Here is a 26,760-nt window from a genome sequence, read left to right on the forward strand (position 1 = left end):
TTGCAGATCACTTGGTTAAAGTGACCAAGTGTAGGACAGGTGATAAAGAAGATCAGATTCGGGACTAGGATTATGGCTCAGTGGTAGTGCATTTGCCTGGCACGTGTGAGGCACTGGGTTTGATTCTCAGCATCACATATAACTAAATAAATAAAGGTCTATCAATAACTAAAAAAAAAGGTTAAAAAGAAGAAGATCAGGTTTTCATGATAAAGACACTGTGACATAGATAGGAAAAGCTAGCCTTTAAGGGTTGGGGATGGGAGCTGTCTATTTTAGAAAAATAACTTGTATCCAACTTGATGATCAGTACTAGAATAAGATATGAGTCACAGGATTTGGGAGAAAAGTAGAGGGTGCCTGAATGACTTAGGCCTTATCAATCAGCATGTTATGTTATCTTTCTGGTCTGTTGCAGTTATATGAACATAAGTATCACAGTCTCACTGTTTGTTATCCTCATCTGTTGACTAAAAAGCCAGAGTCCCTGCAGAATAGGTTCAAGTATGTCTGAGCATTGTGTGGCATCTCAAATGTACTCAGTAATAAATACACTTTTATATTGTATTGTTTTCTAAAATTACCTTGTCTTTGTTATTTCTCTGTTTGCTTCAATAGTTCTTTTGTTGCTGATTAGAGTTATTAAAGCCATGTGGTTGGTATATGCTATCTAAACTTTGTTTAATTCTGGTTATTACAGAGTTCAGAAAACAGAGTTTCAGTTGTTTTCTTATATAGTTTTCTCTCTTCCTTAGACCAATAGTATTGTCTCAGGTGCTCAGTAGTGGATGGAATTGAGTTTGCAGTCCATAAACATGCTGTTCAAACACTGCCATCCACCTGTAACTAAAAAATTAAAATAAATAAATAAATAAAAATGTAATGCTGTAGCTATTCAAAACACCCTGCTTATAAGAATATTTATAGTTCTTTGTCATGACTCTTTTAAAATAACTACAGAAACATATTGAAGTGACTCTTCAATGGTTGCTTTTTATAACTTTCAATGAGAGATGAATGGAAAGCAACATGTATGAAATGTTCTGCAAAAAGAAAATAAGGTGGTAGTCACTAATAAGTCATCATCATCATCATAATGAAATGGCATTTTTAATCTCAGACATAGTTTATAGAGTACCCTTAGCCTAAGACCTAGTAGCAGCCAGGTATCTCTTTCATCTTACCAAACCTGTGTTGGAATTGCCCCCAAAGTAGTTGCAGAACCAGGTGTGGTGGCATGTGCCCATAATCCTAGTGACTTGAGAGACTGAGGCAAGAGGATTGCAAGTTTCAGACCAGCCTCAGCAACTTTGATGCTGTCTCAAAATAAAAAATAAAAAGACTGGGAATGTAGCTCTCTGGTAAAGTATCCCTGGTTCAATCAGTAGCAACAAAACAAAACAAAACAAAACAATGTGGTGTCAGAGGAGTTCCCCAAGGAGTATCCAGAGATAGGGCCAGTTGAGATTCTGAACTGAAAAAAAAAAAAAAAAAAAAGAAAAGCACTAAACTCCAGAGTGATAGGTCTAAAATATTTTTTAGGAGAACTCACAAAGTACTCCAGCTTGTCCTCACAATGAACAATGACAGAAAAGGGATAGTCTACCTAATTATGTCCACAACAATTTGTCAAACTGTGGAGTTTATATGAAGGTTTAAGGAATTTTGGCTCAGGGCCAGTTTCTTTCAGTGTGTTCAGGGCAACAACTTAAATACTTTTATCAGTGCTTGCAAGTACTTAAAGCTCTTGCTTAGGTTCAAGCTTACAGGGATAAACCTGTTACAAAGCAATCAAAGTGCTTTATGAGTTTTTGCTCAGGACACAGAAAGTAGGGGAAAATGGGGGACTGTACAGTACTTCAATAAATGATAGTTGTTTCTACTTGTAGCATTGCTGTATATTTGAAAATGAAGTTGATGTGACATAGTTTAACATTCTAAAACTGTATTAATGTTCCTACAGATGAAAAAAAGTGAAGAATTAATAACTAAAAATCATAATCAAGAAGAAATAAGTATTCTTCGTTGTTGGAAATGTAGAAAATGTATAGCAAATTCTGATTGCTTCATGAATTATCTTGAAAATCAAGTGATTAAGGTGAGTATTGCTGACTTTAGTCTTTGAACATTTTCTAGTGTAGGAATGTTGTGAGTATAGCATCAGACATACTATACTCTCTATATGGTATCCTTCATATTTCATAGTTACAAATAGTTTTAGCATTAGCTGCTAATGTTAATGTCCCTTTGAAATTCCTTGAACTTCTCTTAGAGTAATATTAAAGAGGCAATACTCAATAGGTACAAACTAGGAAGTAATTTGTGGAGTTTACAGGGAATTCTAAATTCAAAAGAGCATGACTGTAATCACCTGTTTTCTTCCCTCATTTAAGAGACACACTAATTTTTTGTCTTCTTATTGTTTTGTTTTTTGCCTCAGCCATACTTGATCATGATTATTTCCTCTGTACTTTTAACAGATTAGCCAACCTGAATCTGATAATAGTAGATAACTTTTGACTGCATACTTACTGTGTGCCACATACTTTTTAAAAACAACATTTTCACTGGATTAAAACCCCTCAAATTTTCACCCTATGTTTCTCATCTTTTTGTTGCTGTGACAAAATACCTTAAAAAACATATTATCACCCTATATTACTCATCTTTTTGTTGCTGTGACAAAATACTTTAAAAAAACATCTTAAAGGAAGAAAGATTTATTTGGACTTAAGGTTTTAGAGGTTTTAGACCTTGGTTAGTTGACTCCATTGCTTTAGGCCTGAAGCAAGGCATAACATCATGGTGGAAGAGCATGGTAGAAAAAAGCTGTTCATCTAAGGGTAGTCAGGAAACTGAGAAGGAGAGAGAGGAAGCAGCCAGGAACAAGATTCTTCAAAGGCATACCCCAATGATGTACTTCCTCCAACTTGACCCCACTTTCTAATAACCCATTCAGCTATTAACTTATTAATAAGTTGATCCATTGATGAGGTTAGTATTCTCATGATCCAACATCATTTCCCAACAGCACTGCCTCTGAACATTGCTACACTGGGGGTGAAGTCTTCAAAACATGAGTATGTGGGGGGTACTTTATATCCAAACCATATCACATGCTGAGATTATTTTATTGAATATAATTTACATAGAGCAAAACAATGTGCACAGCTTGATAAATTTCATCAGTTTGATATGAATCAGTTGAAGATATAAACATTTCTGTAATCCCATAAATTTGTCTGGCCCTTTTCCAGGCAACACTCCCTCTTACAAGGTAGCTATTATTATCTATCACCATAGACTAGTTTTACCTGTTCCTGCCCTTCATTCAAATAGAATAATATAGTATGCTTCTTTTTTGTCTGACTTATTTTCTTCAACAAAATGTTCTAGAGATTCATTTATGTGTTATCTGTAGAAGTAATTTGCTGAATAGTATGAATATATCATAATTAACATTTTTTTCTGCCAATGGTAATTTGTACTCATTCCAGTTTGAAATTAGATGGGCTTATTGCAGTTTTATGCTCTAAAATTCTTAAAAATGTCTTTCTGTGGTTATATTTTATTATTTCTTTTTGATACATATATGAATTTGGGGTCACAGGGTAAATGTATTAATTTTTTTAGAAACTGGTACTAGATATCCAAAGTGAACACTCACTTTCCATAGCAGTGTATGAGAATTCCAGTTGCTTTACATCTTTGTCAACACTTGATATTTTAAGTGTATATAATTTTAGCCATTCTGATAAGAGGAATAGTGGCATATAAATATAGTTTTATAGCATTTCCCTGGTTACTAAGATTTATGGGGTACCTTTTTATGTGCTTATTGGTTGGGCACTGTTTTCTGTGCAATATTTATATTATTTATTCCCTATAGTAACTCTTAGAGGACAATAATCTATCATGTCCATATTACAGATAAGTACACTGAGGCAAAGAAGCCTAAATAATTTGCCCAGTTCACACTGCTACTAGGTAATGCATGTGCGGTAGGACTGGGTGTTGAGGCTCAGGACCAGTCCTCTTAACCTCCACATAGTTTTTGTTGCCTTTGGCCTTCCATAAGTATATCATGGAATATGTATATCACTCTCAATTGAGTGACTGGTCCTATTTACCTGCAGAATTCTTATTCATTCATTAAGCAAGTATTTAATAAACAATAGAAGTTCAAGCACTGCTAGGATGTATTTGGATGGGTAGTTCAAGAGAGCAATATAGAGTAAAAAAATATATTCCAGTCCTGTAGGAGCTTTAAACTTTTCGCTGAAAATAGGCCAACCCAGTATAACTTAATTTGTTGTGTACTATAGCAGGAATGCAAACAAACTTCTGCCTGGACTAGTCATAGAATGCTTCCCAAAAGATGAAATGTGTGAAAACACACACACATACACACACACACCCAGGCAAACTCATGTTTTACATATTTTACAGCTTTTAAAATTTAATTTGTAAAATCAAAAATTTAACTTGTAAAATTTAATTTGTAAGCCAAAAAATTTATCCATTATAGAAATATAATCCAGTGATTTTTACTCATGCAATTATCACAACAATACATTTCAGAAACATTTTTGTTACCCGAAAAAGTCTTCTCATGCTCATTTTTTCTGTTCTCATCCCCAACCACCATTTTTATGTTTGTCTCTATAGATTTTTATGTACAATGTATATGTATATATTTTGTAAAATATATATGTAAACTATCAAAACTATCTTATAAAATAAAGATATTTATGTGAAATTATAATCTGATATTATATATAAAAATATATATTGAAATATATATATATATATAATAAAATATATTAAAAATCTAGAAAGTCAAAGGAGCAATTTATTTATTTATTTATTTTTAATTAATTCTAATTAGGTATATATGACAGCAGAAAGCATTTTGGTTCATTGTACACAAATGGAGCACAACTTTTCATTTCTCTGGTTGTACAGGATGTAGCATCATATCATATATGAAATTATACTTTACCTAGGGTAATGATGTCCATCTCATTTCACCGTCTTTCCTGCCCTCATGCTTGCTCCCTCCACTCCCTATACTTTACCCAAAGTTACTCCATTCTTCTCATGTCCCCCTATGCCCCCTTATGGATCAGCATCCATTTATCAGAGAGAATATTTGGCCTTTGGTTTTTTGGGATTGGCTTATTTCGCTCAGTATGACATTCTCCAACTCCATCCATTTACCTGCAAATGCCATAATTTTATTCTATTTTAAGGCTGAGTAATATTCCAGTGCGTATATATACCCCAGATTTTTTTTTAATCCATTTAATCTATTGAAGGGCATTGGTTCCACAGTTTAGCTGTTGTGAATTGAACTGCTATAAACATTGAAGTGGCTATGTCCCTATAGTATGTTGACTTTACTTTGAGTATAGAAGGAGGAGTGGGTCAAATGGTGGTTCCATTCCAGGTTTTCTAAGGAACCTCTATACTGCTTTCCGAATTTGCAGTGTCACCAGCAATGTATGAGTGTACCTTTCCCCACACATCCTCACCATCACTTATTGTTGTTTGTATTCTTGATCGTTGCCATTCTGACTGAACTGAAATGGAATCTTATAGTAGTTCTGACTTGCATTTCTCTAATTACTAGAAATATTGAACATTTTTTCATGTATTTGTTGATCAATTGTATATCTTCTTCTGAGAGCTGTCTATTCAGTTCCTTAGCCCAGTTATTGATTGGGTTATTTATATTTTTGGAGTCAAGTTTTTGAGATCTGTATGTGTCCTGGAAATTTGTGCTGTATCTGATGTGCATGTAGTAAAGATGTTATCCCACTCTGTAGGCTGTCTCTTCACTTAATGATTGTTTCCTTCGCTGAGAAGAAGCTTTTTAGTTTGAATCCATTCCATTTATTAATTGATTTTATTTCTTGTGCTTTAGGAGTCTAAATAAGAAGTCAGGACCTAATTTGACATAATGAAGATTTGGGCCCACTTTTTGTTCTATTAGGTGCAGGGTCTCTGGTCTAATGCCTAGGTTCCAATCCACTTTGAAGTAAGTTTTGTGCATGATGAGAGATAGTGGTTTAATTTCATTTTGCTGCATATGGACTGCCAGTTTTCCCAGGACCATTTTTGAAGAGGCTATCTTTTCACCAATGTATGTTTTTGGTGCCTTTGTCTAGTATGAGATAACTGAATTTATGTGGATTTTTTCTGTGTGTCTTCTATTCGGTACCATTGGTCTACTTGTTTATTTTGGTGCCAATACCATGCTGTTTTTGTTACTATAGCTCTGTAGTATAGTTTAAGGTCTAGTATTATGATGCCTCCTGCTTTACTTTTCTTGCTAAGGATTGCTTTGGCTATTCTGGGTCTTTTATTTTTCCAAATGAATTTCAGGGTTGCTTTTTTTTAGTTCCATGAGGAATGTCATTGGGATTTCAATTGGAATTGCATTAAACCTGTATTATGCTTTTGATGGTATTGCCATTTTGACAGTAAAAATTCTTCCTATCCAAGAACATTGGAAATCTTTCCATTTTCTAAGGTCTTTTTCAATTTCTTTCTTTAGTGTTTTGTAGTTTTCATTGTAGAGGTCTTTCACCTTTTTGTTAAGTTGATTCCTGAGTATTTTATTTTATTTTTTTGAGGCTATTGTGAATGGGGTAGTTTTCATAATTTCTCTCAGAGGATTTATCACTCATGTATAGAAATTTGTTTGATATATAGGTATTGATTTTGTATCCCGCTACTTTGCTGAATTAATTTATTAATTCCAGAAGTTTTCTGATGGCGTTTTTTGGATTCTCTAAGCATAGAATCATGTTGTGGGCAAACAGTGATAGTTTGAGTTCTTTTCCTGGACATATCCCTTTAATTCCTTTTGTCTATTTAATTGATCTGGGTAGAGTTTCAAGGAATATATTGAATAGGAGTGGTGAAAGAGGGCATTCCTGTCTTGTTAATATCATGATTAAGTCTAGAGAAGGAAGTTTATAATTAGGAAGGACTGAGGGGGTGTCTAAAATAATGTTGATTTTCTTTTTGTAATTTTTTTGTGGTGCTGGTGGTTGAACCCAGTGCCTTCATGTATGCCAGGCTCTATCTCTCTCTCTCTTGTTTTTTCCAATTGACATTTATTTTATTTATTGATATGTGGTGCTGAGAATCGAACCCAGTGCCTTATGCATACTAGGCAAGCACTCTGCCGTTGAGCCACAACCCCAGCCCTCATTGTTGTATCTCTTAATCAGGGTAGCAGATATGTGATTTGCTTTTCCTTAAGTCCTTCTATAAATTATGAAAATGTGCCTTATATTTTATAAGCCTACATATTGTAAAAATATCAAAGATGCACATAAAAAGATATATTCTAATTATAGGAAATCACAAAATAAATTATTATAATCTAAAAGTAAGTTTATCAGAGGTTGTGTTGAAAAGATACTAAATTAATGACCTAACTATTTACATTTATTACCTACTAAAGTATACACTTAATTAAATAATAAAATAAGTGTTTTATTTCTGAACTTTCTATAAATGGAGTCACATTGTGGATAGGTGTTCTTCTGGAACTTGCTGTTAACTCAGCATCACCATGTTGAAGTGTGGCTTTAGTTTACTTTCATGTTTGTATAGTATTCTAGGATATTATATATGTCACATTATAATTAACTCTACTATTGGTAGACATTTGAATTACGTCTAGTTGTTTTGTGCTAAAATCCAGTGTTGCTTTTAGCTTTCTTACATGTATCTTAGTATACATGACAGAGGTATATTATTAGAAGTGGAGTTGTGGTACCATAGGCCATATGCATGTTGAGCTTTTCTAGGTTATATTTAAACTGAGCTGTAAAGGAATATGGACATTTGAGCTTTAGCTTTCCAGCCACTGTCATGCAATAAGACATGAGGGAATTTACAATGGAGTTTACAATTTTCATAGAGAGGAAAGGGGGCTTCTACTCTGTCTTTAGACCTGAGTCATAAGACGTGTGGAGAAGAATCAAAAGTAAAATCAAAAGCAAAATCACAGCAAAACTCCTAAAAAAATTTAAAAATAAAATAATAGAAATTATCTCCATTTGTTCCATCTGTGGTAGTGCCCTCAGTTTTAGTTGTTATAGTTTGGACATGTCAAGTTAATGCGGCCTGTAGAACATTCAAATATGTTAGAAATAGGAAATAAGAGTATAGATTTAGGAGTGAGTCCTCAGCATGTAGGTAGTGAGGGAAGCTGTGAAAGTAGGTGGAATCACCATTGCAATATGTGAATGGAGTGAGAGAAGAGGACATAGGAAACTTTCTAGGATAGACAGAAAAATAGAAGATCACAAAGAAGGAAAAGGGAGCCATGGACAAAAAATAGGATGCAGTTTCATAGAAGTCAAAGGATGAACATCTTCCAGAAACACAGATTGGTTATTAGTGTTGAATGTTGTTGGGAGATCTAGAAGATGAGACACTGTCTTTCATGTGGATCCTAGAGAATGCTAGTCTATGAAATGTTTCCCCTACATTAATGCAGAGGTTGTGTACAAACTGTATAGCCATACGAAAAGACTCTGAATGAGAATTAAAAGTGGTCATTGGTTTTAGAAATGAGATCATTAGTCAATGATTATTGTAGTTGTAAGAATAGTAGAGGCAAGAACCAAATTTCAATGAGATGAAGAAACTAATAACTGAGGAATAGTCCAACGTTTACTGTAAGGCACTTTATATTATTGGGTTATGACTCTTTTTCATCACTAGGCTAAGAAGTACTTCATCCTTATAATATCATGATAATGCAGTGGCTGCCATGAATATGATCAAAGAATATTGAATTGATTATAAAATTACATACCTCCTTTTTAGGTGGTTTGCTAATTTTCTCCTTGGCTTTATTATTCTGGTGGCTTTATTATTCTTTCCTTCATTGGCTATAATCTCAAAATATATATTTCAATGCTATTACATTTTTAATATTTTGTGTTTACTAGTTTCATAGTTAGTCTTGTGACATGCAATGGACTGAATTGTATTCCCCTACTAATGCATATGTTGAACTACAACACAGTTGTATTTAGATATAGGGTTTTTAGGAGGTAATTAAGGTTAAATGAGTGATAAAGATGAGGCTGTAATTCAATAATACTTGTGGCCTTATAAGAAGAAGCCTCTAAAATCTGGAACAAGACAGGGATGCCCTCTCTCTCCACTTCTCTTCAACATAGTTCTCGAAACACTGGCCAGAGCAATTAGACAGACAAAAGAAATTAAAGGCATAAAAATAGGAAAAGAAGAATTTAAATTATCACTATTTGCAGATGATATGATTCTATACCTAGCAGACCCAAAAGGCTCTACAAAGAAACTATTAGAGCTAATAAATGAATTCAGCAAAGTGGCAGGATATAAAATCAACACGCATAAATCAAAGGCATTCCTGTATATCAGCGACAAATCCTCTGAAATGGAAATGAGGACAACCACTCCATTCAAAATATCTTCAAAAAAAATAAAATACTTGGGAATCAACCTAACAAAAGAGGTGAAAGACTTATACAATGAAAACTACAGAACCCTAAAGAGAGAAATAGAAGAAGATCTTAGAAGATGGAAAAATATACCCTGTTCATGGATAGGCAGAACTAACATCATCAAAATGGCGATATTACCAAAAGTTCTCTATAGGTTTAATGCAATGCCAATCAAAATCCCAATGGCATTTCTTGTAGAAATAGAGAAAGCAATCATGAAATTCATATGGAAAAATAAAAGACCCAGAATAGCAAAAACAATGCTAAGCAGGAAGTGTGAATCAGGCGGTATAGCGATACCAGACTTCAAACTATACTACAGAGCAATAGTAACAAAAACAGCATGGTACTGGTACCAAAACAGGCGGATGGACCAATGGTACAGAATAGAGGACACAGAAACCAATCCACAAAACTACAACTATCTTATATTTGATAAAGGGGCTAAAAGCATGCAATGGAGGAAGGATAGCATCTTCAACAAATGGAAAAACTGGAAATCCATATGCAACAAAATGAAACTGAATCCCTTTCTCTCACCATGCACAAAAGTTAATTCAAAATGGATCAAGGAGCTTGATATCAAATCAGAGACACGCCGTCTGATAGAAGAAAAAGTTGGCTACGATCTACATACTGTGGGGTCGGGCTCCAAATTCCTCAATAGGACACCCATAGCACAAAAGTTAATAACTAGAATCAACAAATGGGACTTACTCAAACTAAAAAGTTTTTTTTCTCAGCAAAAGAAACAATAAGAGAGGTAAATAGGGAGCCTACACCCTGGGAACAAATCTTTACTCCTCACACTTCAGATAGAGCCCTAATATCCAGAGTATACAAAGAACTCAAAAAATTAGACAATAAGAGAACAAACAACCCAATCAACAAATGGGCCAAGGACCTGAACAGACACTTCTCAGAGGAGGACATATAGTCAATCAACAAGTACATGAAAAAATGCTCACCATCTCTAGCTGTCAGAGAAATGCAAATCAAAACCACCCTAAGATACCATCTCACTCCAGTAAGATTGGCAGCCATTATGAAGTCAAACAACAACAAGTGCTGGCGAGGATGTGGGGAAAAGGGTACACTTGTACATTGCTGGTGGGACTGCAGATTGGTGCAGCCAATTTGGAAAGCAGTATGGAGATTTCTTGGAAAGCTGGGAATGGAGCCACCATTTGACCCAGCTATTCCCCTTCTTGGTCTATTCCCTAAAGACCTAAAAAGAGCATGCTACAGGGACACTGCTACATCGATGTTCATAGCAGCACAGTTCACAATAGCAAGACTGTGGAACCAACCTAGATGCCCTTCAATAGACGAATGGATAAAAAAAAATGTGGCATTTATACACAATGGAGTATTACTCTGCATTAAAAAATGACAAAATCATAGAATTTACAGGGAAATGGATGGCATTAGAGCAGATTATGCTAAGTGAAGCTAGCCAATCCCTAAAAAACAAATGCCAAATGTCTTCTTTGATATAAGGAGAGTAACTAAGAACAGAGTAGGGAAGAAGAGCGGGAGAAGAAGATTAACATTTAACAGGGATGAGAGGTGGGAGGGAAAGGGAGAGAGAAGGGAAATTGCATGGTAATGGAAGGAGACCCTCAGGGTTATACAGTGGAGGAGGTAGAGAGAGAGGAGGGGAGGGGAGGGGAGAGGTGGGGAGGGGGGAGGTGGGAGGATGGGAAAGGCAGGGGAGCACAACAGACACTAGTATGGCAATTTGTAAATCAATGGATGTGTAACTGATGTGATTCTGCAATCTGTGTATGGGGTGAAGGTGGGAGTTCATAACCCACTTGAATCAAAGTGTGGAATATGATATGTCAAGAAATTTGTAATGTTTTGAACAACCCACAATAAAAAATTAAAAAAAAAAAAGAAGAAGCCAATAGAAAGATCATGTGAGGATATAATGAGAAGGTAGCTATCAGTAAGATAGAAAGAACCCTGAATATGCTGGTGCTCTGATTGTGGAGTTAGCCTCTAGAACAGTGAAAAAGTAAATTTCTATTGTTTAAGTTCTTCAGTCTGTGGGATTTTATTATGGTAGCCCAAGCAGACTACAACACCATGTGTCCTGTTATAGGCATAGGAAGTTCAGAGATGAGCAAAAGAGAAATTATCTGTCCTTGTGAAGTTTTCAGTTTACATATAATTTAATATTAATATTATATTAATATATTAACATACATATAACCCCATTAATAATTAATTAAAACATACATATAACCCCATTAATAATTAATTAATGGGGTTATATGTATGTGTCTTATTAATATTTAATATTAAAGTTTCTGATTTAATGTTGAAAACTTAATATTTATAATATTGAGTAATCATATAATTATATCTGTTGTTCATATAAATATTAGATATTGGTCAATCACATAAGTTACTAGCTGAATAAATGGCATAAAGAAAAGCCTAGAGAACCATATGAATGGGATATAGCCAGGATGCTGGGTCTAGCTATGAGGCGAAGGTTTTTTCTGAAAAAGTAACTTGTATGGAGATAGAATAGGTAAGTGAGGGCAGTACAGGAAGTAAATCATTCCAAGCTTCAGGACCAACACACTCAAAGTCCCTGTGATACATTCATAGAAATAAAGGCGATTGCTATGATTGGGGTTCAGAGATCAAAAGGAATCTGACAACATATGAGGCTAGAAAGATGGGTGTTAGGTCATTTGTGGTTGTAAATCCAATGAAAGACTTTGTTCTTTATCCTAAGAGCTGAGAAATCCCTGAGAGGGAGTGATGTGGCTCTTGAATTTAGAAAAAATCACATTGGTTACATACTGTGAAGAGTGAATTAAAAAGGTGGAAGAGTGGATGCAAGTTGCCTATTTACTCTTAAGTGAGGATTGATTGATTTCTTTCTTTCTTTCCTGAATTCATTCTGAGCTTTTGATTTAAAAAGTTTTTACCCTTGAAGTAACTTCTCAAAGCAAACAGAAAAATCAAATAATCCAATAGAATTTTAATTTCTTTACATTTGCAACACTTTGAAGATTTCACTAAGAATAATTAATTAACACCACCAGACACAGTGACATATGCCTTTAATCCCAGCAACTCAGAAAGGCTGAGGCAGAAGAATTACAAGTTTAGGCCAGCCTGGGCAATTTAGGGAGATCATGTCTCAAAAGGGTTGAGATATGGCTCAGTGGTAAAGCATCCTTGGATTCAATCCCTTCATACTAAAAAAAAAAAAAAAAAAAGAAGAAGAAGAAGAAGAAGTTGCTCATCTAAATGACATTCTTGTTGTATAATTTTTTCCCTATGGTGTATTGCAGCTGTGGTAGTTAAATAATATAGTTGGCTCACTGTTAATGAATTAGCTAAGGAAAAATTATTGTTTTCTTGGAAATGCCGAGTGTTAAATATCTTTCAAAATGTTATTTTTTTTATTTGTTTTAATTAGTTACACATGACAGTACAATGATCTTGACATATCATGCATTTGAATCAAATGGGGTATAATTTCTCATTATACTGAGTGTACAGGTTGCAGAATCACATTGGTCATACAGTCATGTATATACATACAGCAATACTTGTGTCTATTTTATGCTGCTGTCCTTCCTATCCCCCCCATTACTTCTCTCTACCCAATCTAATGTGCCACACTTTTTTTCCCCCTCACATCATCATACATGTAATCTGTATAATGATGTTATTGTTTTAATCACCTTTTTCATCACTGTGACCAAAAACACCTGACAAGAACAACTTAAGGAGAAAGGAAAGTTTATTTTGTCTCATGGCTTGAAAGGTTCAGTTCATAGTCAACTGACTCCATAGATCTGGGCCTGAGGTGAGGCAGGACATGGAAGAAGAGCGTGGCAGAAAGCGGCAGCTCAGGATATGGCAATCAGGAAGCAGAGAGAGCTCTTCTTACTAGGTACAAAATATAAACCCCAAAGTCACCCACCAGTGACTTACTTCCTCCAGCCACACCCTACCTACAGTTACCATCCAGTCAATCCATCAGTGGATTAAGATGCTGATTAAATTACAGCTCTCACTGTCTGAAAATTTTACCTCTGAACCTTCTTGCTTTGTGTCCCATAAACTTTTAAACCTATATAATAGTTATTAAATTGTTTCAACTTTCTAACTTTAACCTGTTTCATTTAAAATCTTAAAAAATCACATAATGATAAAAAGCAAAGCATCAAATTTATAATTTTAAAATTAAATGGTATTCCGATTTTATTCAGTAATTGAAGACATTTCCTACCCTTAAAGAAAAAGTAAAATACTTATACATTAGCTCCCCCTGCTGCTTGAACAAATTATTTCATTTACAAACATTTTGGCAACATTTTCCTGGCAGCATTATGTGAATTGGCTATTAGTTTCTTCCTTCTCCTTCCCCCACATGATAAATTTGAGATGTAAAAATCTACTAATTTTTTTTAATCCTAGTGAAATTTTCTAATGTTCATTTATATTTTTCCCAAGGAGATAACCTTGGGAAAAATTAACCACTACTTTAAACACCTTCAATTTCTCACATTAAGTTGTTTCTAGTTTCATCATTCATCTTAAAATATTTCCATTAAAACTTGTTTTAGATCTTGGGTATAGCTCAGTTGTAGCAGTTGCCTGGTACAAGTCAATGGATTCATCTCTCACACCACAAAAAGAAAAGAAAAAGAAAAAAATTGTGTTTTTTAAATATTTATATTTGTGTGATTTAAAAAAACTTAAGTGACTTAAGACTTTTATAATGTTTTTTTATAATGGTTGTAATGTGCCATTTTATCTGAAAAATTGTATTAGGAACAACTATTACAAGTGTCATACATATATTTCTTTTTCTTAGAAGGTACATACGGAAATACATGTGAAGTACTGTCAGTTTCATTTATAATTGAGGCCTCTGTGTTTATCCTGGTTTTTCTTTTCTTGCCTACCATATCTCAATTTTCAGAAAAGGAAACAGAATACTATATATTCAACCCAGCCTTTTATGCTCCTCTTATTTTTATCAATTGCTATAACTGATTTCTCTCCTTTTAAATTTTATTTATTTTTTAAATTTTTGGCATGAAAGTATACTTTGACTTTTAACTGTTCAGAAAATAATGGGGTTCTTGCTCTATATTAATAGTTCTCAAATGAAGATCAGGTTAAGATGTCAAATAGCAAGTACAGCTGTGGGATTTTTTTTTTCTATATCTATCTTTCCCTGTACAAGTAAATATATTATTTTTGTTTAATTTACAAATATGTTATGACTCGGGAAGAAGAGCAGTATCATGCCTTAAGACATACTAAGGCAATATGTGTAAGAAAGTTTAACTAAAACTATAGTATTTATTTGGTATAGGAGATAACAGTGGGAGCCTATTGGGTAAGTTCATAAATTCTGAAGCCAGACTAGTTGAATGGAAATCTTTACTATGTTTCTTACTTTGTGACCTTGACAAGTTATTTAATAGTTTAATTTTTTAAATACTTCTTTTTATTTTTTTTTAGTTATCAATGGATCTTTTGTTTTATTTATTTATATGTGGTGCTGAGGATCAAACCCAGGGACTCACACTTGCCAGGCAAGCACTCTACCACTGAACCACAACTCCAGCACAGTTTAATTTCTATCTGTAAGATAGAAAAAAAAATGTTAAAACATCACATGGGGCATAGTAATATAAAAATTTGTTATTTAGTAAAAATCAAAAGAAGTGTTGTCAAACTTCCTTTACCTGTCTACAACTATGATTATAATGTTTATTCACATAGAAATGTTTTTGAAGCATTTCAAGAACTTATGGAATATAGTGGCTTCTTAGTATTATGATCAATGTTATATGGTTAAATATTGTGTTAATCAGCTTTTCATTACTGTGACAAGATACTTGAACATGTCTTCATACATGTACTTGGGGTAATGATGTACATCTCATTCCACTGTCTTTCCTACCTGCCTTCCCCCTTCTTCCCCTCCCTCCCATTTGCCATATCTAAAGTTTCTCCATTCCTCGCATGCTTCCCTCCTATCCCCATTATGGATTAGCATCTTCATATCAGAGAAAACATTTGACATTTGTTTTTTTGGGATTGGCTTACTTCACTTAGCATAGTATTTTCTAACTCCATACATTTCCCTGCAAATGCTATGGTTTTATTCTCTTTTAATGCTGAGTAATATTCCATTGTTTATATATAACAGTTTCTTTTTTCCAGTCATCTACTGAAGGGTATCTAGGTGGTTCCAAAATTTAGCTTTTGTGAATTGTGCTGCTAAAACATTGATGTGGGTGCATTACTGTAGCATGTTGTTTTTAAGTCCTTTGGGTATAAACCAAGGAGTGGGATAGCTGGGTCAAATGGTGGCTCCATACCCAGTTTTCCAAGGATTCTCCATACTGCTTTCCATATTGGTTGCACCAGTTTGCAGTCCCACCAGCAATGTATGGGTGTGCCTTTCTCCCCACATCCTCACCAACACTTATTGTTTGTTTGTATTCTTAATAGTTGCCATTCTGACTGGAGTGAGATGGAATCTTAAGAGTAGTTTTGATTTGCATTTCTCTAATTGCTAGAGATGTTGAACATTTTTTTCATATATTTGTTGATTGATTTTATATCCTCTTCTGAGAAGTGTCTGTTCAGTTCCTTGGCCCGTTCATTGATTGGGTTATTTGTTTTGGTGTTAAGATTTCTGAGTTCTTTTTATATCCTAGAGATGAGTACTCTATCTGATGTGCAAGTGGTAAAAATTTGCTCCCATTCTGTATGTAGGCTCTCTCTTCACCTCACTGATTATTTCTTTTGCTGAGAAGAAGCTTTTTAGTTTGAATCCATCCCATTTATTGATTTTTGATTTTATTTCTTGCTCTGTAGGAGTCTTTTTTTAATATTTATATATTTTTTAGCTGTAGTTGGACACAATATCTTTATTCCATTCATTTATCTTTATGTGGTGCTTAGGATTGAACCCAGGGCTCTGTCCATGCTAGGTAAGTGCTCAACTACTGAGCCACAATCCCAGACCCACTATAGGAGTCTTATTAAGGATGTTGGGGCCTAATCCAACATGATGAAGATTTATTTGGGTCTACTTTTTCTTCTATTAGGTGCAGGGTCTCTGGTTTAATTCCTAGGTCCTTGATTCACTTTGAGGTAAACTTTATGCATGGTGAGAGATAAGGCTTAATTTCATTTTGTTGCATATGGATTTCCAGTTTTTCCAGCACCATTTGGTGAAGAGGCTATCCTTTCTCCAATATGTTTTTGGCACTTTGGTCTGATATGAGATAACTGTATTTATGTGGATTTGTCTTTGTGTCCTCTTTCTGTACCATTAGTCTACAAGTCTATTTTGGTGCCAATACCATGCCATTTTTGTTACTATTGCTCTGTAGTATAAAGTCTGGTATACTGATGCCACCTGCTTCACTCTTCTTGCCAGGGATTACTTTAGCTATTCTAGGTCTCTTTATTTTTCCAGATGAATTTCATGACTGCTTTTTCTATTTCTATGAGGAATGTCATTGGGATTTTGATTGGAATTGCAATAGTGCTTTTTGTAGTATGGTCATTTTGAAAATATTAATTCTGCCTATCCAAGAACATAGGAGATCTTTCCATCTTCTACGTCTTCTTTGACTTCTTTCTTTATTCTGTAATTTTCAATGTTCACCACTTTCGTTAAATATTTTATTTTTTTGATGTTATAGTAAGTGGGGGTAGTTTCTCTTACACAGGATTTGTCATTGATGTACAGAAATGCCTTTGATTTATGGGTGTTGATTTTTATAGCCTGATACTTTGCCAAATTCATTTATTGGTTCTAGAAGTTTTCTGGTGGAATTTTTTGGATCTTCTAGGTATAGAATCATGTTGTTGGCAAATAGTGATAATTTGAGTTCTTCTTTTCCTATCCCTATCCCTTTAATTTCTTTCATCTGTAATTGCTCTGGCTAGAGTTTCAAGAACTCTGTTAAATAGAAGTGGTGAGAGAGGTCATCCCTGTCTTGTTCCAGTTTTTAGAGGTAATACTTTCAGTTTTTCTCCATTTAGAATGATGTTGGCCTGTGGATTAGCATAGATAGCTTAAAAATATGGAATGCTTCATGAATTTGTGTGTCATCTTATGTAGGGGCCATGCTAATCTTCTCTGTATCGTTCCAGTTTTAGTATATGTGCTGCCCAAGTGAGCACTATACTCTACCTTTGAAGGTAACTTTCTTAAACTATTTGATAAAGTAAATTGGAGTTAGGATCTTCAGTTTAGTGCTTTTTCTAAGTTACCCAGATTTAATTCATGAGTAACAAAAATAGGCTAGTAATGACTGAACTATCATTGCAAATTAATCAGTATTAGACTTTAATATTTTGGAAAAACCAGATAATCAAAGCACAGAAAATCAAATTCTAAAGATGTCTCAAGGTTCTTAACTTTATTGTATATGAGAATCCTAAGTGTTTATTTAGAGTGTAGTCACTCTGGGTGTGGATCAAGAATATAAATTTTGGGCTGGAGATGTGGCTCAAGTGGTAGTGCGCTTGCCTGGCATGCATGCGGCCCGGGTTCGATCCTCAGCACCACATACAAACAAAGATGTTATGTCTGCCGAGAACTAAAAAATAAATATTAAAAAATTCTCTCTCTCTCTCTCTCTCTTAGTAAAAATTTATAATTTTTATATATTTTTAAAAAGGATCCCAAGTGTTTCTGGTGCTGGTGATCTGCAGACTGCATTTGGAAAAACGCTGTTCTGAGACAGTGCTTTTTACAGAGCTTGTGATCTTGATCTGGATGACTCTTCTTTTAGTGTTATCAAAAGAGAGCCTTGCCAGAATGTTGCTGTTTATATCAACTCTGTAGAAATTGAGATATTTTAGAATAAAGTTTGGAGCCTAGAATTACCAGTGACTAAACAATGCAAGGTTTATCCCTGTAAGGGGCAAGTCTGATAACATCTCTAAACATTTGTATTATGCTGTAGATTTAAGGAAAATGATTCAAGGGTGTTTCCTTATTTTCATGTAATTTTCTTACCGCTGAACAAGCACATGGAGACCCATTGTAACTTGAAGTTCCTCATTTCTTGATAAAATTGAAGATATATTTTCTTGAGATCATTGAAAGAAGTTAGAGGGCTTTCAGCTTATGACTGGAGTCTGGTGATGGAAGGACAGGGTACTCATCTAGACTGCATATGTTTAAATCCAGTGTGGATCTGTCACCTGTCAGCTATCAACTGAACCGTCTCCCTTAGGCTCCAATTTTCCTGTCTGTCAGACTGGGTTAGTAATATTAATTACCTCATGAGGTTATGGTGACTAAATCAGGACATACATCTAAAACAATCATAACCTCTCCTGGTACAAAAAACTTACTTTTCCATTTAGATCCACTCTTCAAATTGGTCCTTGGCTCCAGTTTCATTACTTTGTAGTTTTTTTCCCTCTTTTTTAGTCTAATGTTCAGTGAAACTTTAAGGATATTTTATCTATTATTTTTCATTTTGGTCAATTTTATTAGTGTACAGTTTACAAAATATACATTGCAATGAGTTTTGACCAATGACCAATGTGTACAAAATTATAATTATATAACCATCATTTTTATAAGCTTATAGCCTTCTGTATTTCTATTTCACCTTTTTTAAGCAAACAGTATTAAATACATGTTTTATTGGCACTAACAAATCTACATCATTCTCATTAGTTGCTGTTGGTACCATTTTCATTGAGAACAGGTTGGTCCTCAGCATCTCATCTCTGAACTTTACTGCAGATGTTTTCCCTTTTTTTTTCTAGGCAATTCTAGCCACCCTTGCATGTTGCCTTATTTCTTTCTGATCCAAGTACTACTCTTGCCTAAAGACAGATAAACTTCAACTGAATCCCTAATAGTTTCCCCAGTACCTCCTTTGTTTCTAGTTTCTACTACTGTGGCTTAGACCATTCTTTGTGATTTTTAATCTATTCTATACTTCAGTACACAATGCTGGGGGTTTTGTTTGTTTGTTTCCCCTCACTAATCTCTTAGAAGTTTCTTATGATTTCTGGTCTATTGGAAGTTGCCCATCAATATCTTCTACTTCAGCTATTGATTCCTTGTTTTCAAAAAATTACATTCTATAGAGCTTGGCTTTAAGATTGCACACAGAACTTCTTGCTCATATCCAAGTGTAACTTGATATATATTGATTACTCATTACCACTGATTGTGTTCATTGTATATGAAATTTTACTGTGTATAGTATTCAGAATAATGACACATGGCTCAACATGTAAAAATAGCTCAAGTCTCTTTTCTCTTTTAATTTATATTGTGGTTTGGGGATGGTGCTAAAGAAAATTAGATCAAGATAGCTTCTTTATAAATCTTAACAATATGTAAATAAATCACACTGAAACTTTTTGTCTATGGCCGGTCACCTTTTAGCATATTAAGAGGTAATGATAGACAAGAAAAAGAGCTCAGGAAGAACTAGCTTGGAAAATTAAACCTAGAAACTCTGGATGATACTGGCTCCAAGTCACAGCCTAAGATAGATTATTTGATGAAGGATTCTTAAAGTCAGCCTTTTCCCTTTTCTATCACTGTAAACACAAGACTTAAAAGGTGTCTCTAGAAATGTCCTTGCTGTTTGTTACTTTGTTTTATTGATTATAGTACCTAATATTATAACTGCTTGGAATCTGAGAGAGAAAGTATTGTGCTTTTGTAACTTGTAGAGCTATTCATCATAGAATCTGATCCTTAAAAATATGTGGGTGGGAGCCTTATTCTTTCTCTATTCCTCTCAACAACACTTCCCTGTCATTTCTAGAGTGAAATTTTGTCAACCCAGCATGGACTTTAAAATTATGTAGCAATAACTTACAGGTGATTAAACTGAGACCCTAAAAGGAAATTAGGTCACATACATACATACATAGTAAACAGACATTTCTTTACCTTGGCCTGCCCCTTACTTTGTTGTTGTTGTTGTTGTTGTTGTTTTGGGTACCAGGGATTGAACACAGGGGTGCTATCCAACTGATCCACATCTCCAACCCTTTTTTATATTTTTATCTAGAGACAGGATCTCACTAAGTTGCTCATAGCCTTGCTAAGTTGCTGATGCTAGCTTTGAGTTTGTAATCCTCTGCCTTAGTTTCCTGAGCCACTGGGATTACAGGTGTGCCCCACTGGGCCTGGCATTGCCCAGCTCTTTTCTGACATGTTGGAAAGCCATTTTGTCCCAATTATATATAATTTATTTCTACAAATCTGTTTTAGAAAGTCAAACCTCTCTCTTTAGATCTTTGTTGGTCTTATACAGCTAAAGTTTAGTCAGGACTTTTTGGGCTACCTATACAATTGTTCCTATAGGGGAGGAAAATTATTTTTTATCTCCCAATCCTAGGTTCATGGCCAAAGCTGTTATAACAGAAGACATAGTAGCAAGAGAAAATCATATAGATTTACTTAACATAAGTTTCATGTGACAGAGGAGTCATCATATGTAAATGAAGAACTGAAGAAATAAATGGGTATTTTAGGTTAGATGGACGACTACAGAGTCATGGAGAAATAGGATAGGGCAAAGGAGATATGATCTAATGGTAACAGATTGGGGAAACTTAGCATGATGTGTTTGTTCATATTCTCTGTGACCCTTCATGTTCAATGATAAGGATGTTTCTTTCCCTCTTGTATAGGAAGGTACTTCCCCATTGAGAGTCTTTATGACCTACTGTGGAGGAGGTCAGAAGATTCTTCCTAAGTTGTTTACCTGTTTCAGGGGAAAAGGGGAGGAGGAATGGCAGAGAAATCTTCCTGTTTCTGCTGTTTTTCAATCTGTTAAGGTGGTATGTTTAGGGGTAGTGTGTCCTGAGCCCTATCATTCCTCTCCCCTAATCCTTCCAAATGTTTATTGAGCATCCTAAGAGAGAATATAACATCTTCTTTATTACGTTAGTAGTAGAAACAAAATAGAATCAGAGATTGAAGGCAGGGAGAAAGTTACCATGAATGGCATTATTTTATTTTACCCACCGGAAAAATAATAGGGCACTGGATTTGTTCATTCCATAATTTATGGCTGAACTTTAAATTTTATTTGATGAATTTAATAAAGTGAAGGGGATTTTGGTTTTGTCTTAAATCATAGGTAGTTATTTCCTAAAAAGAATTCTTTTTGTCTTTGTGGATTTCTGGTGATGGGAGCAAGAGAAGGAGGACAGTGTATATTTGCTTTCTAACTGAAGTTTAATTTCTATTTTTGAATTTTATTTTAATATGAAATTTGTGAAATAAATTCCAAACTAATAATTACTAATAATATTGCTCATTTTTATACAACAGGATAGACATGATTCAGTTGATGCTGAAAGTATTTGCCATGTGTGGCACATGAATATAGAAGCCCTTCCAGAGTGGATAAATTGCCTAATACAAAAAGTAAGTTTCTTAGTTTCTGAATAAAATTAGAAATATGAAACCTTTAGAGAATTATTGTCTACTTTTAGAACTATTTTTCTTAGATGCATTGTTTTTTTAAGATATTTGAAATATTGTGTTACTCTTTTCTTTAAAGTATTTAATTTTTTTTAGATATACATGACAGTAGAGTGTATTTTGGCATATTATATATACATGGAGTATAACTTATTCTAATTAGGATCCCGTTCTTGTGATTGTACATGATGTGGAGTTTCACTGATGGTGTACTCATATGTGAACACAGGAAAGTTTATTCCACTGCCTTTCCTATTTGTATCCCACCTTTATCTGTATTCCCCTTTGTCTAATCTACTGAACTTCTCTTCTTCCCCTCCCCGCTTGTTGTGTGTTAGCATCTGTATATCAGAGAGAACATTCAACTTTGTTTTTTGGGGATTGATTTATTTCACTTAGCATCATAGTTTCAGATCCATTCATTTATAGGCAAAAGTCATAAAGATATTCTTTCTTATGGCTGAGTAATATTCTATTGTGTGTGTTTATATACATATATATGTGTATATATGTGTGTATTTTATATATATATATATGTATATATGTGTGTGTGTATGTGTGTGTGTATATATATCTCTCACAATTTTTTTTTATCCATTCATCTGTTGAAGGGAACCCAGGTTAGATCCATATTGTACTTATTGTTCTCCTCATTATAACTGAAGTGGTCCAGATACTTTTCTGTCTTAGACTTTACTCTTGACATTTCCCCTTTCAATCTTCTTCTCAAAATTACTCATCTGGTTTGTTCCCTCATTTCCATTGCTCTTTATTTAAGTGAGAAATTGCCTGGCCAATGTGTTGACTGTTCCTTCTCTTTATTATCCTTCTTCACACTGCCAATCTCCTTTGTTTGCTTCATGTACCTACCTATATTTTATAGGTTCACACACACTATAAGTAATATAACTATATTAAAGTGTATATGTAACCTATATAATCATATACATATATGTATACACACATAGCATACTGATGTTGTTAATTGCCTAGCCTCCTCCATTAGAGTATAAGCTCTATAAAGTCAAGGATTTTTACATTTTGGTCATCTGTACTTCCGCAGCACCGAAAATAGAACCTGTTAAATGAAAGAAACATCTTGTATGTATCATTCATGTATAGACACATATGCATTTATACATACATATATGCTGGATAATTATGACTTTTAATGGTATAATCAAAATGAAAATGCTGGATTTTAAAGAATCCTTAATGAAATATAATCAAGAACTCACCTTGTGAATAACATGCTAATTTTTCACAATGCACAATACCTGTCTTAAACATAAGTAATATGATTTGGGGCAAAATACAATTGCATTTCTCCACTGAGAAGTTTTACTTTTTTTTTGTCAGTGGTGTTAAAAAAAATAACATTTGGTAGATATCTCTTGAGCCCATTATTAACATTGTAATGATTTCCTGGGAGAATGCCAGTGTAAGTGGCATTGCAAATGTCCTGAACTTTGCAAAATATATTAGGACACCACAGAGGTTCCACTATCTTTGTTGAAAAGAACATTTTAAGCCAGTTCATTATTAATTTCTAAACTGAGTATAGAAAATGCATTATCTAATGTAAGCAATCAGTATCTTTTGGTTGTATGTAAAAAGCTAGGAAAAGCTTTATTCTGTTAGTTGGATAAAATTCCCTCCCCTGGTGCTTGGTATGCAAGAAGTGTATCAAAACAGACACTTTTCTGTGAGATTTTACTTGCAAATTAAGCTCTGTAGACTGATTTGCTTCCTGGTTCCATAGAATATTTTTCTTTTCATTAATTCACCCTGTATCCATATTCAACCTATTGTTTAAGATACTCTCTTTTGGGATTCTTAGGAGTATTGTTTGGATGGGCATGATTTGCAATATGTTATCATTCTAGAACTTTGTAGCTGCTTATCTCTATTTATTGGAAGGCTTATTTCCATTTGCTGTTCTGCTACTAATCAGAAAAGGGAAAGCTAGTCTTTTCTGTAGCATAGAAAACTTTCATGTGGTTGGCTTTTTTCTTTCTTTTAAAAAAAAAAACTCCCATTCTCTTCAGTTACTTTACAATGAAACCATTGTTTTTATTTTCTTTTATTACCTGTAGGCCCAGTGGACAGTTGGAAAACTGAATTGCCCTTTCTGTGGGGCCCGTTTAGGGGGCTTTAATTTTGTCAGCACTCCAAAATGTTCCTGTGGCCAGCTTGCAGCTGTACATCTCTCCAAGAGCCGGACTGATTATCAACCAACAGAGGCAGGCAGACTAATGAGACCATCGCTGAAATACTTGTCACATCCTAGAGTTCAGTCAGGTTGTGACAAGGAAACTCTGCTGACAGGTGGTGGCTCCAAAAGCAGAAATTACAGGCTTTTAAACATGGCCCAAAATAATAATGGCCTTGGAAGATTAACAGAAGCACTGTGCCTGGAGGTGCGATCGACATATTTTGAGATGAAGAATGAAAAATTGCTCTTCAAAACATCAGATCCAAAATACCAGCTTTTTGTTCCCCAGCTTATGTCTGGCAGGTGCACGGCAAGAGCTTTTCATAGAAAATCACATAGTTTGGATCTGAACATCAATGAGAAACTGACTTTATTACCCACTTTATATGAAATACGTAGTAAGACGACTGCCTATCCCAGGCTAAATGAAACACGGCCTGTTGCCCTTCCAGGCTTGCCTTTACAGTCCAGTAAAAATAGCTGTTCCTTTCAGAATCCATCCAGTTTTGATCCTGATATGCTGCTGCAAAGATTTTCAGTGGCTCCCCGTGAGACCCAGACACAAAGAGGAGGAGAATTTCAGTGTGGTCTAGAAGCTTCTTCAGTGTATTCTGACCACACTAATACTAACAACCTGTCTTTCCTGATGGACCTGCCCTCGGCCGGCAGGAGCATGCTGGAGGCCTCAGACCAAGAGGAGCACCTTTCTGCTCTGGACTTCTTGCGCTCGGCCAGTTTTTCATTGGGCACCATTAATCAGAGGCTGAATAAGAGAGAAAGGAGCAAGTTGAGGAATCTAAGAAGGAAACAACGAAGGCATGAAAGATGGCTACAGAAGCAGGTAATTTTTAAAATAAGAATTTACTAAAAATTCTGAATTTACAAGTATTGGAATTTGGGGAGTAGAGCTAACTTTCAATATTTGTATTAAAAAAACGGAGTTTCAATTTTTGAAATGACATTTTTCTCTAGGTACACTTAATTATGTAGCCCTACTATAACTGCCATGTAAAAACCAGTTTCTATGTTTTACTTATGTTTAGAAAAAGCGTCTTCTGTGTACTTTTTCTCAGTTTTAGCTAGTATTATAAAGGAAGATTAATTTCATTATATTGAAACTGAATTGTTTATCACAAACATTTTAATTTTATTATGTGCTAGGATTATTTTGCAGTAATTTTATTTCAGGTTAAGTTGGAAAAAAGTTTTCTAAATTCAAATCATGTAACAAATTCATTCACTTTTCATCACATCATTTAAATGGTTATTTTCTAAAAACTTTAATTATGTGCTCATATGATTGATATATGATTAACTGTGCTAACTGATGAACATTATCTAAAGGGTAATTTTCCTTACTGTAATTTTATAGAACAGTTTGCTTTTCTATGATTTGAACTTCTTGTGTGCCCCATAATAATATGTTCCAAGGTGATGTGTAAAAGGACTGCATGATAAATGTGAAAACCAGTTAAAACCAATGAATGAGGTGCTATAAAAATTTAGAAGTTTGATGACTGATATATTTCTATATAAACTTTTTTTGTAAATTGCCTGTATTATTTGCTCATTAGTAGGATTGATAATTCTAATTAATTAATGTGTTGAATGTTAACACTATCCACAGCACCAAAATATAGAAAGCTGCAACTTCATATAATAGTTCATTCTTTTTAAAGACAGTTAAGTGAGTCCTGTATGGCTTGTTATTCTAATCACAGACTCAATAAAACAAAATAACTGCAATGAGTGCTTCCGTCAGATTAGATGATTTTTTTCATCTTTCAGTTACATAGTATAATAATAATTATAGATAATTATTTTTGACTGGTTGCTAATAAGAACATTTAAGTTTGGTTTATGTGCAAGTGATGATGATGTTATGTTGAAATATACTTTATAGAATGTAAAAATTAATATATTATACTATACTGCATATTATAATTTACTAAAGCTGTAAAATTCAAAATGTTTATTGAGAATTTGACTTATGCCTAGATAAATTGGAAATGATCATATGTTAAGTGATCAAATAAGAAAATCCTTAAGAACAATGTGGAAAGCTCTGAAATAATTTTCTTCCAAATGGAAATTTAAAAAAAGTATGAAAATCATATTTACTTTATTCTGTTAATAAATAATGTGTTTGTTTAGTTTTGGGGTTAGGTACTTCTGAAAATATCAATTATATTATTAATTATTTTCCAGCATAGAAATGCTCTATTTTACACAGTTTAGAGCTAAACAACAACAATTGTGTTTTTTTGTGTTTGTTTTTGTATAGAAGTTACTTTTTTTATTTACATACATACTTTTGACCAATTTGCTTATCTAATTAATCAGAATTAGGGAATATTAGACCTGTGACAAGGTTTGTATGGGGAATGGCACTGTAGAATCCTAATAGGTTTGATTGGTTGCACAAGAGCTATAAGCAAACAAATGCCCAATGTCTCTTGAGCAGAAAATTTAAAAGAGTAGAGCAAAAGAGTAGAGAAATTTTGTGAGTTGCTGATATAAATACACACCATTGT

General features: G+C 34.1%; 1 protein-coding gene and 1 non-coding gene across 4 annotated transcripts in view; one reads left to right on the plus strand and one right to left on the minus strand.

Moving 5' to 3' along the window:
• Positions 1–26,760, plus strand: part of Rnf180 (ring finger protein 180) — a 217,670-nt gene that overhangs the window by 21,357 nt on the left and 169,553 nt on the right. For 2 of the 3 annotated variants that reach the window (XM_058583066.1, XM_046456113.2), the window contains exons 2-4: positions 1,964–2,098; positions 21,859–21,954; positions 24,108–25,067. In XM_058583066.1, the coding sequence (XP_058439049.1) occupies positions 1,964–2,098; positions 21,859–21,954; positions 24,108–25,067 (1,191 nt within the window). The remainder of the gene's footprint in view (positions 1–1,963; positions 2,099–21,858; positions 21,955–24,107; positions 25,068–26,760) is intronic. The other variant, XM_058583067.1, reaches the window with a different exon arrangement.
• On the minus strand, positions 17,609–17,714 carry LOC124100644 (U6 spliceosomal RNA). Its single transcript, XR_006854370.1, has one exon. It is a non-coding gene; the product is annotated as a U6 spliceosomal RNA (small nuclear RNA).

This window comes from Marmota monax, unplaced genomic scaffold (assembly GCF_021218885.2).
Source record: "Marmota monax isolate L192 unplaced genomic scaffold, Marmota_monax_Labrador192_F-V1.1 WCK01_AAM20220418_F8-fsc00130, whole genome shotgun sequence".
In the NCBI taxonomy this organism is placed as follows: Eukaryota; Metazoa; Chordata; class Mammalia; order Rodentia; family Sciuridae; genus Marmota; species Marmota monax.